The 14578-nt window shown below is 34.5% G+C and overlaps 1 protein-coding gene across 3 annotated transcripts in view; it reads right to left on the reverse strand.

Moving 5' to 3' along the window:
- Window positions 1-14578, reverse strand: part of LOC129844864 (dmX-like protein 2) — a 134477-nt gene that overhangs the window by 8714 nt on the left and 111185 nt on the right. For all 3 annotated transcript variants that reach the window (XM_055913024.1, XM_055913023.1, XM_055913026.1), the window contains one exon: window positions 1-32. This exon is cut by the window's left edge and continues 96 nt beyond it. In XM_055913024.1, coding sequence (XP_055768999.1) covers window positions 1-32 — 32 coding nt within the window. The remainder of the gene's footprint in view (window positions 33-14578) is intronic.

The raw sequence follows: 14578 nt of genomic DNA on the forward strand, positions 1-14578 counted from the left end.
ACGAACACTGCCGTCCTGAGCCCCAGTCATATCTAACACACACACAGAAACATTAGGAAATGTTTGAAATTCCCCTATTTGAAGGAACAGACCAGTCATTCAAACAGAGTTGTGTACAGGCCATCAGTATACTGTATAGTACATATACTGTATATAACCTAGTGGTGGTATACTGTATATAACCTAGTAGTGGTATACTGTATATAACCTAGTGGTGGTATACTGTATATAACCTAGTGGTGGTATACTGTATATAACCTAGTGGTGGTATACTGTATATAACCTAGTGGTGGTATACTGTATATAACCTAGTAGTGGTATACTGTATATAACCTAGTGGTGGTATACTGTATATAACCTAGTGGTGGTATACTGTATATAACCTAGTAGTGGTATACTGTATATAACCTAGTGGTGGTATACTGTATATAACCTAGTGGTGGTATACTGTATATAACCTAGTGGTGGGATACTGTATATAACCTAGTGGTGGTATACTGTATATAACCTAGTGGTGGGAAACTGTGTATAACCTAGTGGTGGGATACTGTATATAACCTAGTGGTGGTATACTGTATATAACCTAGTGGTGGTATACTGTATATAATACAGTAGTGGTATACTGTATATAACCTAGTGGTGGTATACTGTGTATAACCTAGTGGTGGCATACTGTGTATAACCTAGTGGTGGCATACTGTATATAACCTAGTGGTGGGATACTGTATATAACCTAGTGGTGGTATACTGTATATAACCTAGTGGTGGTATACTGTATATAATACAGTAGTGGTATACTGTATATAACCTAGTGGTGGTATACTGTGTATAACCTAGTGGTGGGATACTGTATATAACCTAGTGGTGGCATACTGTATATAACCTAGTAGTGGTATACTGTATATAATACAGTAGTGGTATACTGTATATAACCTAGTGGTGGTATACTGTGTATAACCTAGTGGTGGCATACTGTATATAACCTAGTAGTGGTATACTGTATATAACCTAGTGGTGGCCTACTGTGTATAACCTAGTGGTGGCATACTGTATATAACCTAGTAGTGGTATACTGTATATAATACAGTAGTGGTATACTGTATATAACCTAGTGGTGGTATACTGTGTATAACCTAGTGGTGGCATACTGTATATAACCTAGTAGTGGTATACTGTATATAATACAGTAGTGGTATACTGTATATAACCTAGTGGTGGTATACTGTGTATAACCTAGTGGTGGCATACTGTATATAACCTAGTAGTGGTATACTGTATATAATACAGTAGTGGTATACTGTATATAACCTAGTGGTGGCATACTGTATATAACCTAGTGGTGGCATACTGTATATAACCTAGTAGTGGTATACTGTATATATCCTAGTGGTGGGATACTGTATATAACCTAGTGGTGGGATACTGTATATAACCTAGTGGTGGCAGACTGTATATAACCTAGTGGTGGCATACTGTATATAACCTAGTAGTGGTATACTGTATATAATACAGTAGTGGCATACTGTATATAACCTAGTGGTGGCATACTGTATATAACCTAGTGGTGGCATACTGTATATAACCTAGTGGTGGCATACTGTATATAACCTAGTGGTGGCATACTGTATATAACCTAGTGGTGGCATACTGTATATAACCTAGTGGTGGCATACTGTATATAACCTAGTGGTGGCATACTGTATATAACCTAGTGGTGGCATACTGTATATAACCTAGTGGTGGCATACTGTATATAACCTAGTGGTGGCATACTGTATATAACCTAGTGGTGGGATACTGTATATAACCTAGTGGTGGGATACTGTATATAACCTAGTGGTGGGATACTGTATATATCCTAGTGGTGGGATACTGTATATATCCTAGTGGTGGGATACTGTATATAACCTAGTGGTGGCATACTGTGTATAACCTAGTGGTGGCATACTGTGTATAACCTAGTGGTGGCATACTGTGTATAACCTAGTGGTGGCATACTGTATATAACCTAGTGGTGGCATACTGTATATAACCTAGTGGTGGTATACTGTATATAACCTAGTGGTGGTATACTGTATATAACCTAGTGGTGGTATACTGTATATAACCTAGTGGTGGTATACTGTATATAACCTAGTGGTGGGATAATGTATATAACCTAGTGGTGGTATACTGTATATAACCTAGTGGTGGGATACTGTATATAACCTAGTGGTGGCATACTGTATATAACACAGTAGTGGTATACTGTGTATAACCTAGTGGTGGGATACTGTGTATAACCTAGTGGTGGGATACTGTGTATAACCTAGTGGTGGCATACTGTGTATAACCTAGTGGTGGCATACTGTGTATAACACAGTAGTGGTATACTGTGTATAACCTAGTGGTGGGATACTGTGTATAACCTAGTGGTGGGATACTGTGTATAACCTAGTGGTGGGATACTGTGTATAACCTAGTGGTGGGATACTGTATATAACCTAGTGGTGGCATACTGTATATAACCTAGTGGTGGCATACTGTATATAACCTAGTGGTGGCATACTGTATATAACCTAGTGGTGGCATACTGTATATAACACAGTAGTGGTATACTGTATATAACTCAGTAGTGATATACTGTATATAATACAGTAGTGGTATACTGTATATAACCTAGTAGTGATATACTGTATATAACACAGTAGTGGTATACTGTATATAACCTAGTGGTGGTATACTGTATATAACCTAGTAGTGATATACTGTATATAACCTAGTAGTGATATACAGTATATAACCTAGTAGTGGTATACTGTATATAATACAGTAGTGGTATACTGTATATAACCTAGTAGTGATATACTGTATATAACCTAGTAGTGATATACTGTATATAACCTAGTGGTGATATACTGTATATAACCTAGTGGTGGTATACTGTATATAATACAGTGGTGGTATACTGTATATAATACAGTAGTGGTATACTGTATATAATACAGTAGTGGTATACTGTATATAATACAGTAGTGGTATACTGTATATAATACAGTAGTGGTATACTGTATATAATACAGTAGTGGTATACTGTATATAATACAGTAGTGGTATACTGTATATAATACAGTAGTGGTATACTGTATATAATACAGTAGTGGTATACTGTATATAATACAGTAGTGGTATACTGTATATAATACAGTAGTGGTATACTGTATATAATACAGTAGTGGTATACTGTATATAACCTAGTAGTGGTATACTGTATATAACCTAGTGGTGGTATACTGTATATAACCTAGTGGTGGTATACTGTATATAACACAGTAGTGGTATACTGTATATAACACAGTAGTGGTATACTGTATATAACACAGTAGTGGTATACTGTATATAACACAGTAGTGGTATACTGTATATAATACAGTAGTGGTATACTGTATATAATACAGTAGTGGTATACTGTATATAACACAGTAGTGGTATACTGTATATAACACAGTAGTGGTATACTGTACATAACCTAGTAGTGGTATACTGTATATAACCTAGTAGTGGTATACTGTATATAACCTAGTAGTGGTATACTGTATATAACCTAGTGGTGGTATACTGTATATAACCTAGTGGTGGTATACTGTATATAACCTAGTGGTGGTATACTGTAAATAACCTAGTAGTGGTATACTGTAAATAACCTAGTAGTGGTATACTGTATATAACACAGTAGTGGTATACTGTATATAACCTAGTGGTGGTATACTGTATATAACCTAGTGGTGGTATACTGTATATAACCTAGTGGTGGTATACTGTATATAACCTAGTGGTGGTATACTGTATATAACCTAGTGGTGGTATACTGTATATAACCTAGTGGTGGTATACTGTATATAACCTAGTAGTGGTATACTGTATATAATACAGTAGTGGTATACTGTATATAACCTAGTGGTGGTATACTGTATATAACACAGTAGTGGTATACTGTATATAACCTAGTGGTGGTATACTGTATATAACACAGTAGTGGTATACTGTATATAACCTAGTGGTGGTATACTCTATATAACCTAGTGGTGGTATACTGTATATAACCTAGTGGTGGTATAATGTATATAACCTAGTGGTGGTATACTGTATATAACCTAGTAGTGGTATACTGTATATAATACAGTAGTGGTATACTGTATATAACCTAGTGGTGGTATACTGTATATAATACAGTAGTGGTATACTGTAAATAACCTAGTGGTGGTATACTGTATATAACACAGTAGTGGTATACTGTATATAACCTAGTGGTGGTATACTGTATATAATACAGTAGTGGTATACTGTATATAACCTAGTAGTGGTATACTGTATATAATACAGTAGTGGTATACTGTATATAACCTAGTGGTGGTATATTGTATATAACCTAGTGGTGGTATACTGTATATAACCTAGTGGTGGTATACTGTATATAACCTAGTGGTGGTATACTGTATATAACCTAGTGGTGGTATACTGTATATAACCTAGTGGTGGGATAATGTATATAACCTAGTGGTGGTATACTGTATATAACCTAGTAGTGGTATACTGTATATAATACAGTAGTGGTATACTGTATATAACCTAGTGGTGGGATACTGTATATATCCTAGTGGTGGGATACTGTATATAACCTAGTGGTGGGATACTGTATATAACCTAGTGGTGGGATACTGTATATAACCTAGTGGTGGCATACTGTGTATAACCTAGTGGTGGCATACTGTGTATAACCTAGTGGTGGCATACTGTATATAACCTAGTGGTGGCATACTGTATATAACCTAGTGGTGGCATACTGTATATAACCTAGTGGTGGTATACTGTATATAACCTAGTGGTGGTATACTGTATATAATACAGTAGTGGTATACTGTATATAATACAGTAGTGGTATACTGTATATAATACAGTAGTGGTATACTGTATATAATACAGTAGTGGTATACTGTATATAATACAGTAGTGGTATACTGTATATAATACAGTAGTGGTATACTGTATATAATACAGTAGTGGTATACTGTATATAATACAGTAGTGGTATACTGTATATAATACAGTAGTGGTATACTGTATATAATACAGTAGTGGTATACTGTATATAACCTAGTAGTGGTATACTGTATATAACCTAGTGGTGGTATACTGTATATAACCTAGTGGTGGTATACTGTATATAACACAGTAGTGGTATACTGTATATAACACAGTAGTGGTATACTGTATATAACACAGTAGTGGTATACTGTATATAACACAGTAGTGGTATACTGTATATAATACAGTAGTGGTATACTGTATATAATACAGTAGTGGTATACTGTATATAACACAGTAGTGGTATACTGTATATAACACAGTAGTGGTATACTGTACATAACCTAGTAGTGGTATACTGTATATAACCTAGTAGTGGTATACTGTATATAACCTAGTAGTGGTATACTGTATATAACCTAGTGGTGGTATACTGTATATAACCTAGTGGTGGTATACTGTATATAACCTAGTGGTGGTATACTGTAAATAACCTAGTAGTGGTATACTGTAAATAACCTAGTAGTGGTATACTGTATATAACACAGTAGTGGTATACTGTATATAACCTAGTGGTGGTATACTGTATATAACCTAGTGGTGGTATACTGTATATAACCTAGTGGTGGTATACTGTATATAACCTAGTGGTGGTATACTGTATATAACCTAGTGGTGGTATACTGTATATAACCTAGTGGTGGTATACTGTATATAACCTAGTAGTGGTATACTGTATATAATACAGTAGTGGTATACTGTATATAACCTAGTGGTGGTATACTGTATATAACACAGTAGTGGTATACTGTATATAACCTAGTGGTGGTATACTGTATATAACACAGTAGTGGTATACTGTATATAACCTAGTGGTGGTATACTCTATATAACCTAGTGGTGGTATACTGTATATAACCTAGTGGTGGTATAATGTATATAACCTAGTGGTGGTATACTGTATATAACCTAGTAGTGGTATACTGTATATAATACAGTAGTGGTATACTGTATATAACCTAGTGGTGGTATACTGTATATAATACAGTAGTGGTATACTGTAAATAACCTAGTGGTGGTATACTGTATATAACACAGTAGTGGTATACTGTATATAACCTAGTGGTGGTATACTGTATATAATACAGTAGTGGTATACTGTATATAACCTAGTAGTGGTATACTGTATATAATACAGTAGTGGTATACTGTATATAACCTAGTGGTGGTATATTGTATATAACCTAGTGGTGGTATACTGTATATAACCTAGTGGTGGTATACTGTATATAACCTAGTGGTGGTATACTGTATATAACCTAGTGGTGGTATACTGTATATAACCTAGTGGTGGGATAATGTATATAACCTAGTGGTGGTATACTGTATATAACCTAGTAGTGGTATACTGTATATAATACAGTAGTGGTATACTGTATATAACCTAGTGGTGGGATACTGTATATATCCTAGTGGTGGGATACTGTATATAACCTAGTGGTGGGATACTGTATATAACCTAGTGGTGGGATACTGTATATAACCTAGTGGTGGCATACTGTGTATAACCTAGTGGTGGCATACTGTGTATAACCTAGTGGTGGCATACTGTATATAACCTAGTGGTGGCATACTGTATATAACCTAGTGGTGGCATACTGTATATAACCTAGTGGTGGTATACTGTATATAACCTAGTGGTGGTATACTGTATATAACCTAGTGGTGGTATACTGTATATAACCTAGTGGTGGTATACTGTATATAACCTAGTGGTGGTATACTGTATATAACCTAGTGGTGGTATACTGTATATAACCTAGTGGTGGTATACTGTATATAACCTAGTGGTGGGATAATGTATATAACCTAGTGGTGGTATACTGTATATAACCTAGTGGTGGGATACTTTATATAACCTAGTGGTGGTATACTGTATATAACCTAGTGGTGGTATACTGTATATAACCTAGTGGTGGTATACTGTGTATAACCTAGTGGTGGGATACTGTGTATAACCTAGTGGTGGGATACTGTGTATAACCTAGTGGTGGGATACTGTATATAACCTAGTGGTGGGATACTGTATATAACCTAGTGGTGGCATACTGTATATAACCTAGTGGTGGCATACTGTATATAACCTAGTGGTGGCATACTGTATATAACCTAGTGGTGGCATACTGTATATAACACAGTGGTGGTATACTGTATATAACACAGTAGTGATATACTGTATATAATACAGTAGTGGTATACTGTATATAACCTAGTAGTGATATACTGTATATAACACAGTAGTGGTATACTGTATATAACCTAGTGGTGGTATACTGTATATAACCTAGTAGTGATATACTGTATATAACACAGTGGTGGTATACTGTATATAACACAGTGGTGGTATACTGTATATAATACAGTGGTGGTATACTGTATATAATACAGTAGTGGTATACTGTATATAATACAGTAGTGGTATACTGTATATAATACAGTAGTGGTATACTGTATATAATACAGTAGTGGTATACTGTATATAATACAGTAGTGGTATACTGTATATAATACAGTAGTGGTATACTGTATATAATACAGTAGTGGTATACTGTATATAATACAGTAGTGGTATACTGTATATAATACAGTAGTGGTATACTGTATATAATACAGTAGTGGTATACTGTATATAACCTAGTAGTGGTATACTGTATATAACCTAGTGGTGGTATACTGTATATAACACAGTAGTAGTATACTGTATATAACACAGTAGTGGTATACTGTATATAACACAGTAGTGGTATACTGTATATAACACAGTAGTGGTATACTGTATATAATACAGTAGTGGTATACTGTATATAATACAGTAGTGGTATACTGTATATAATACAGTAGTGGTATACTGTATATAACACAGTAGTGGTATACTGTATATAACACAGTAGTGGTATACTGTATATAACACAGTAGTGGTATACTGTATATAACCTAGTAGTGGTATACTGTATATAACCTAGTAGTGGTATACTGTATATAACCTAGTAGTGGTATACTGTATATAACCTAGTGGTGGTATACTGTATATAACCTAGTGGTGGTATACTGTATATAACCTAGTGGTGGTATACTGTAAATAACCTAGTAGTGGTATACTGTAAATAACCTAGTAGTGGTATACTGTATATAACACAGTAGTGGTATACTGTATATAACCTAGTGGTGGTATACTGTATATAACCTAGTGGTGGTATACTGTATATAACCTAGTGGTGGTATACTGTATATAACCTAGTGGTGGTATACTGTATATAACCTAGTGGAGGTATACTGTATATAACCTAGTGGAGGTATACTGTATATAACCTAGTGGTGGTATACTGTATATAACCTAGTAGTGGTATACTGTATATAATACAGTAGTGGTATACTGTATATAACACAGTAGTGGTATACTGTATATAACCTAGTGGTGGTATACTGTATATAATACAGTAGTGGTATACTGTATATAACCTAGTAGTGGTATACTGTATATAATACAGTAGTGGTATACTGTATATAACCTAGTGGTGGTATATTGTATATAACCTAGTGGTGGTATACTGTATATAACCTAGTGGTGGTATACTGTATATAACCTAGTGGTGGTATACTGTATATAACCTAGTGGTGGTATAATGTATATAACCTAGTGGTGGTATACTGTATATAACCTAGTAGTGGTATACTGTATATAATACAGTAGTGGTATACTGTATATAACCTAGTGGTGGTATACTGTATATAATACAGTAGTGGTATACTGTATATAACCTAGTGGTGGTATATTGTATATAACCTAGTGGTGGTATACTGTATATAACCTAGTGGTGGTATACTGTATATAACCTAGTGGTGGTATATTGTATATAACCTAGTGGTGGTATACTGTATATAACCTAGTGGTGGTATACTGTATATAACCTAGTGGTGGTATACTGTATATAACCTAGTGGTGGTATACTGTATATAACCTAGTGGTGGTATACTGTATATAACCTAGTAGTGGTATACTGTATATAACCTAGTAGTGGTATACTGTATATAACCTAGTGGTGGTATACTGTATATAACCTAGTGGTGGGATACTGTATATAACCTAGTGGTGGTATACTGTATATAACCTAGTGGTGGTATACTGTATATAACCTAGTGGTGGTATACTGTATATAACACAGTAGTGGTATACTGTATATAACCTAGTGGTGGTATACTGTATATAACCTAGTGGTGGTATATTGTATATAACCTAGTGGTGGTATACTGTATATAACCTAGTGGTGGTATACTGTATATAACCTAGTGGTGGTACACTGTATATAACCTAGTAGTGGTATACTGTATATAATACAGTAGTGGTATACTGTATATAATACAGTAGTGGTATACTGTATATAACCTAGTGGTGATATACTGTATATAATACAGTAGTGGTATACTGTATATAACCTAGTGGTGGTATACTGTATATAACACAGTAGTGGTATACTGTATATAACCTAGTAGTGGTATACTGTATATAATACAGTAGTGGTATACTGTATATAACCTAGTGGTGGTATACTGTATATAACCTAGTGGTGGTATACTGTATATAACCTAGTGGTGGTATACTGTATATAACCTAGTGGTGGTATACTGTATATAACCTAGTGGTGGTATACTGTATATAACCTAGTAGTGGTATACTGTTTATAATACAGTAGTGGTATACTGTATATAACCTAGTGGTGGGATACTGTATATAACCTAGTGGTGGTATACTGTATATAACCTAGTGGTGGTATACTGTATATAACACAGTAGTGGTATACTGTATATAACCTAGTGGTGGTATACTGTATATAACCTAGTAGTGGTATACTGTATATAATACAGTAGTGGTATACTGTATATAACCTAGTGGTGGTATACTGTATATAACACAGTAGTGGTATACTGTATATAACACAGTAGTGGTATACTGTATATAACACAGTAGTGGTATACTGTATATAACACAGTAGTGGTATACTGTATATAATACAGTAGTGGTATACTGTATATAATACAGTAGTGGTATACTGTATATAACCTAGTAGTGGTATACTGTATATAACCTAGTAGTGGTATACTGTATATAACCTAGTAGTGGTATACTGTATATAACCTAGTGGTGGTATACTGTATATAACCTAGTGGTGGTATACTGTATATAACCTAGTGGTGGTATACTGTATATAACCTAGTGGTGGTATACTGTATATAACCTAGTGGTGGTATACTGTATATAACCTAGTGGTGGTATACTGTATATAACCTAGTGGTGGTATACTGTATATAACCTAGTAGTGGTATACTGTATATAATACAGTAGTGGTATACTGTATATAACCTAGTGGTGGTATACTGTATATAACCTAGTGGTGGTATACTGTATATAACCTAGTGGTGGTATACTGTATATAACCTAGTGGTGGTATACTGTATTTAACCTAGTGGTGGTATACTGTATATAACCTAGTAGTGGTATACTGTATATAATACAGTAGTGGTATACTGTATATAACCTAGTGGTGGTATACTGTATATAATACAGTAGTGGTATACTGTATATAACCTAGTGGTGGTATACTGTATATAACACAGTAGTGGTATACTGTATATAACCTAGTGGTGGTATACTGTATATAACCTAGTGGTGGTATACTGTATATAACCTAGTGGTGGTATACTGTATATAACCTAGTGGTGGTATAATGTATATAACCTAGTGGTGGTATACTGTATATAACCTAGTAGTGGTATACTGTATATAATACAGTAGTGGTATACTGTATATAACCTAGTGGTGGTATACTGTATATAATACAGTAGTGGTATACTGTATATAACCTAGTGGTGGTATACTGTATATAACACAGTAGTGGTATACTGTATATAACCTAGTGGTGGTATACTGTATATAACCTAGTAGTGGTATACTGTATATAACCTAGTAGTGGTATACTGTATATAACACAGTAGTGGTATACTGTATATAACCTAGTGGTGGTATACTGTATATAACCTAGTGGTGGTATACTGTATATAACCTAGTGGTGGTATACTGTATATAACCTAGTGGTGGTATACTGTATATAACCTAGTGGTGGTATACTGTATATAACCTAGTAGTGGTATACTGTATATAATACAGTAGTGGTATACTGTATATAACCTAGTGGTGGTATACTGTATATAACCTAGTGGTGGGATACTGTATATAACCTAGTGGTAGTATACTGTATATAACCTAGTGGTGGTATACTGTATATAACCTAGTGGTGGTATACTGTATATAACACAGTAGTGGTATACTGTATATAACCTAGTGGTGGTATACTGTATATAACCTAGTGGTGGTATACTGTATATAACCTAGTGGTGGTATAATGTATATAACCTAGTGGTGGTATACTGTATATAACCTAGTAGTGGTATACTGTATATAATACAGTAGTGGTATACTGTATATAACCTAGTGGTGGTATACTGTATATAATACAGTAGTGGTATACTGTATATAACCTAGTGGTGGTATACTGTATATAACACAGTAGTGGTATACTGTATATAACCTAGTGGTGGTATACTGTATATAACCTAGTAGTGGTATACTGAATATAATACAGTAGTGGTATACTGTATATAACCTAGTGGTGGTATATTGTATATAACCTAGTGGTGGTATACTGTATATAACCTAGTGGTGGTATACTGTATATAACCTAGTGGTGGTATACTGTATATAACCTAGTGGTGGTATACTGTATATAACCTAGTGGTGGTATACTGTATATAACCTAGTGGTGGTATACTGTATATAACCTAGTAGTGGTATACTGTATATAACCTAGTAGTGGTATACTGTATATAACCTAGTGGTGGTATACTGTATATAACCTAGTGGTGGTATACTGTATATAACCTAGTGGTGGTATACTGTATATAACCTAGTGGTGGTATACTGTATATAACCTAGTGGTGGTATACTGTATATAACACAGTAGTGGTATACTGTATATAATACAATATACCATAATACAATATACCACCACTAGGTTATATACAGTATACCACTACTGTATTATATTCAGTATACCACTACTAGGTTATATACAGTATACCACCACTAGGTTATATACAGTATACCACTACTGTGTTATATACAGTATACCACCACTAGGTTATATACTGTAAATAACCTAGTAGTGGTATACTGTAACTGTAACAGTGGTGGTATACTGTATATAACCTAGTGGTGGTATACTGTATATAACCTAGTGGTGGTATACTGTGGTGGTATACTGTATATAACCTAGTGGTGGTATACTGTATATAACCTAGTAGTGGTATACTGTATATAATACAGTAGTGGTATACTGTATATAACCTAGTGGTGGGATACTGTATACAGTATAACCTAGTGGTGGTATACTGTATATAACCTAGTGGTGGGATACTGTATATAACCTAGTGGTGGGATACTGTATATAACCTAGTAGTGATATACTGTATATAACCTAGTGGTGGTATACTGTATATAACCTAGTGGTGGGATACTGTATATAACCTAGTGGTGGGATACTGTATATAACCTAGTGGTGGGATACTGTATATAACCTAGTGGTGGGATACTGTATATAACCTAGTGGTGGGATACTGTATATAACCTAGTAGTGATATACTGTATATAACCTAGTGGTGGGATACTGTATATAACCTAGTGGTGGTATACTGTATATAACCTAGTGGTGGTATACTGTATATAACCTAGTGGTGGTATACTGTATATAACACAGTAGTGGTATACTGTATATAACCTAGTGGTGGTATACTGTATATAACCTAGTGGTGGTATACTGTATATAACCTAGTGGTGGTATACTGTATATAACCTAGTAGTGGTATACTGTATATAATACAGTAGTGGTATACTGTATATAACCTAGTGGTGGTATACTGTATATAACCTAGTGGTGGGATACTGTATATAACCTAGTGGTGGTATACTGTATATAACCTAGTGGTGGTATACTGTATATAACCTAGTGGTGGTATACTGTATATAACACAGTAGTGGTATACTGTATATAACCTAGTGGTGGTATACTGTATATAACCTAGTGGTGGTATACTGTATATAACCTAGTGGTGGTATAATGTATATAACCTAGTGGTGGTATACTGTATATAACCTAGTAGTGGTATACTGTATATAATACAGTAGTGGTATACTGTATATAACCTATTGGTGGTATACTGTATATAATACAGTAGTGGTATACTGTATATAACCTAGTGGTGGTATACTGTATATAACACAGTAGTGGTATACTGTATATAACCTAGTGGTGGTATACTGTATATAACCTAGTAGTGGTATACTGTATATAATACAGTAGTGGTATACTGTATATAACCTAGTGGTGGTATATTGTATATAACCTAGTGGTGGTATACTGTATATAACCTAGTGGTGGTATACTGTATATAACCTAGTGGTGGTATACTGTATATAACCTAGTGGTGGTATACTGTATATAACCTAGTAGTGGTATACTGTATATAACCTAGTAGTGGGATACTGTATATAACCTAGTGGTGGGATACTGTATATAACCTAGTGGTGGGATACTGTATATAACCTAGTGGTGGGATACTGTATATAACCTAGTGGTGATATACTGTATATAACCTAGTGGTGGTATACTGTATATAACCTAGTGGTGGGATACTGTATATAACCTAGTGGTGGGATACTGTATATAACCTAGTGGTGGGATACTGTATATAACCTAGTGGTGGTATACTGTATATAATACAGTAGTGGTATACTGTATATAATACAATAGTGGTATACTGTATATAATACAGTAGTGGTATACTGTATATAATACAGTAGTGGTATACTGTATATAACCTAGTGGTGGGATACTGTATATAACCTAGTGGTGGTATACTGTATATAACCTAGTAGTGGTATACTGTATATAATACAGTAGTGGTATACTGTATATAACCTAGTGGTGGTATACTGTATATAACCTAGTGGTGGTATACTGTATATAACCTAGTGGTGGTATACTGTATATAACCTAGTGGTGGTATACTGTATATAATACAGTAGTGGTATACTGTATATAACCTAGTGGTGGTATACTGTATATAATACAGTAGTGGTATACTGTATATAACCTAGTGGTGGTATACTGTATATAATACAGTAGTGGTATACTGTATATAACCTAGTGGCGGCATACTGTGTATAACCTAGTGGTGGCATACTGTATATAACCTAGTGGTGGCATACTGTATATAACCTAGTGGTGGTATACTGTATATAACCTAGTGGTGGTATACTGTATATAACCTAGTGGTGGTATACTGTATATAACCTAGTGGTGGTATACTGTATATAACCTAGTGGTGGTATACTGTATATAAC

This window comes from Salvelinus fontinalis, unplaced genomic scaffold (assembly GCF_029448725.1).
Source record: "Salvelinus fontinalis isolate EN_2023a unplaced genomic scaffold, ASM2944872v1 scaffold_0242, whole genome shotgun sequence".
NCBI classification, from domain to species: domain Eukaryota; kingdom Metazoa; phylum Chordata; class Actinopteri; order Salmoniformes; family Salmonidae; genus Salvelinus; species Salvelinus fontinalis.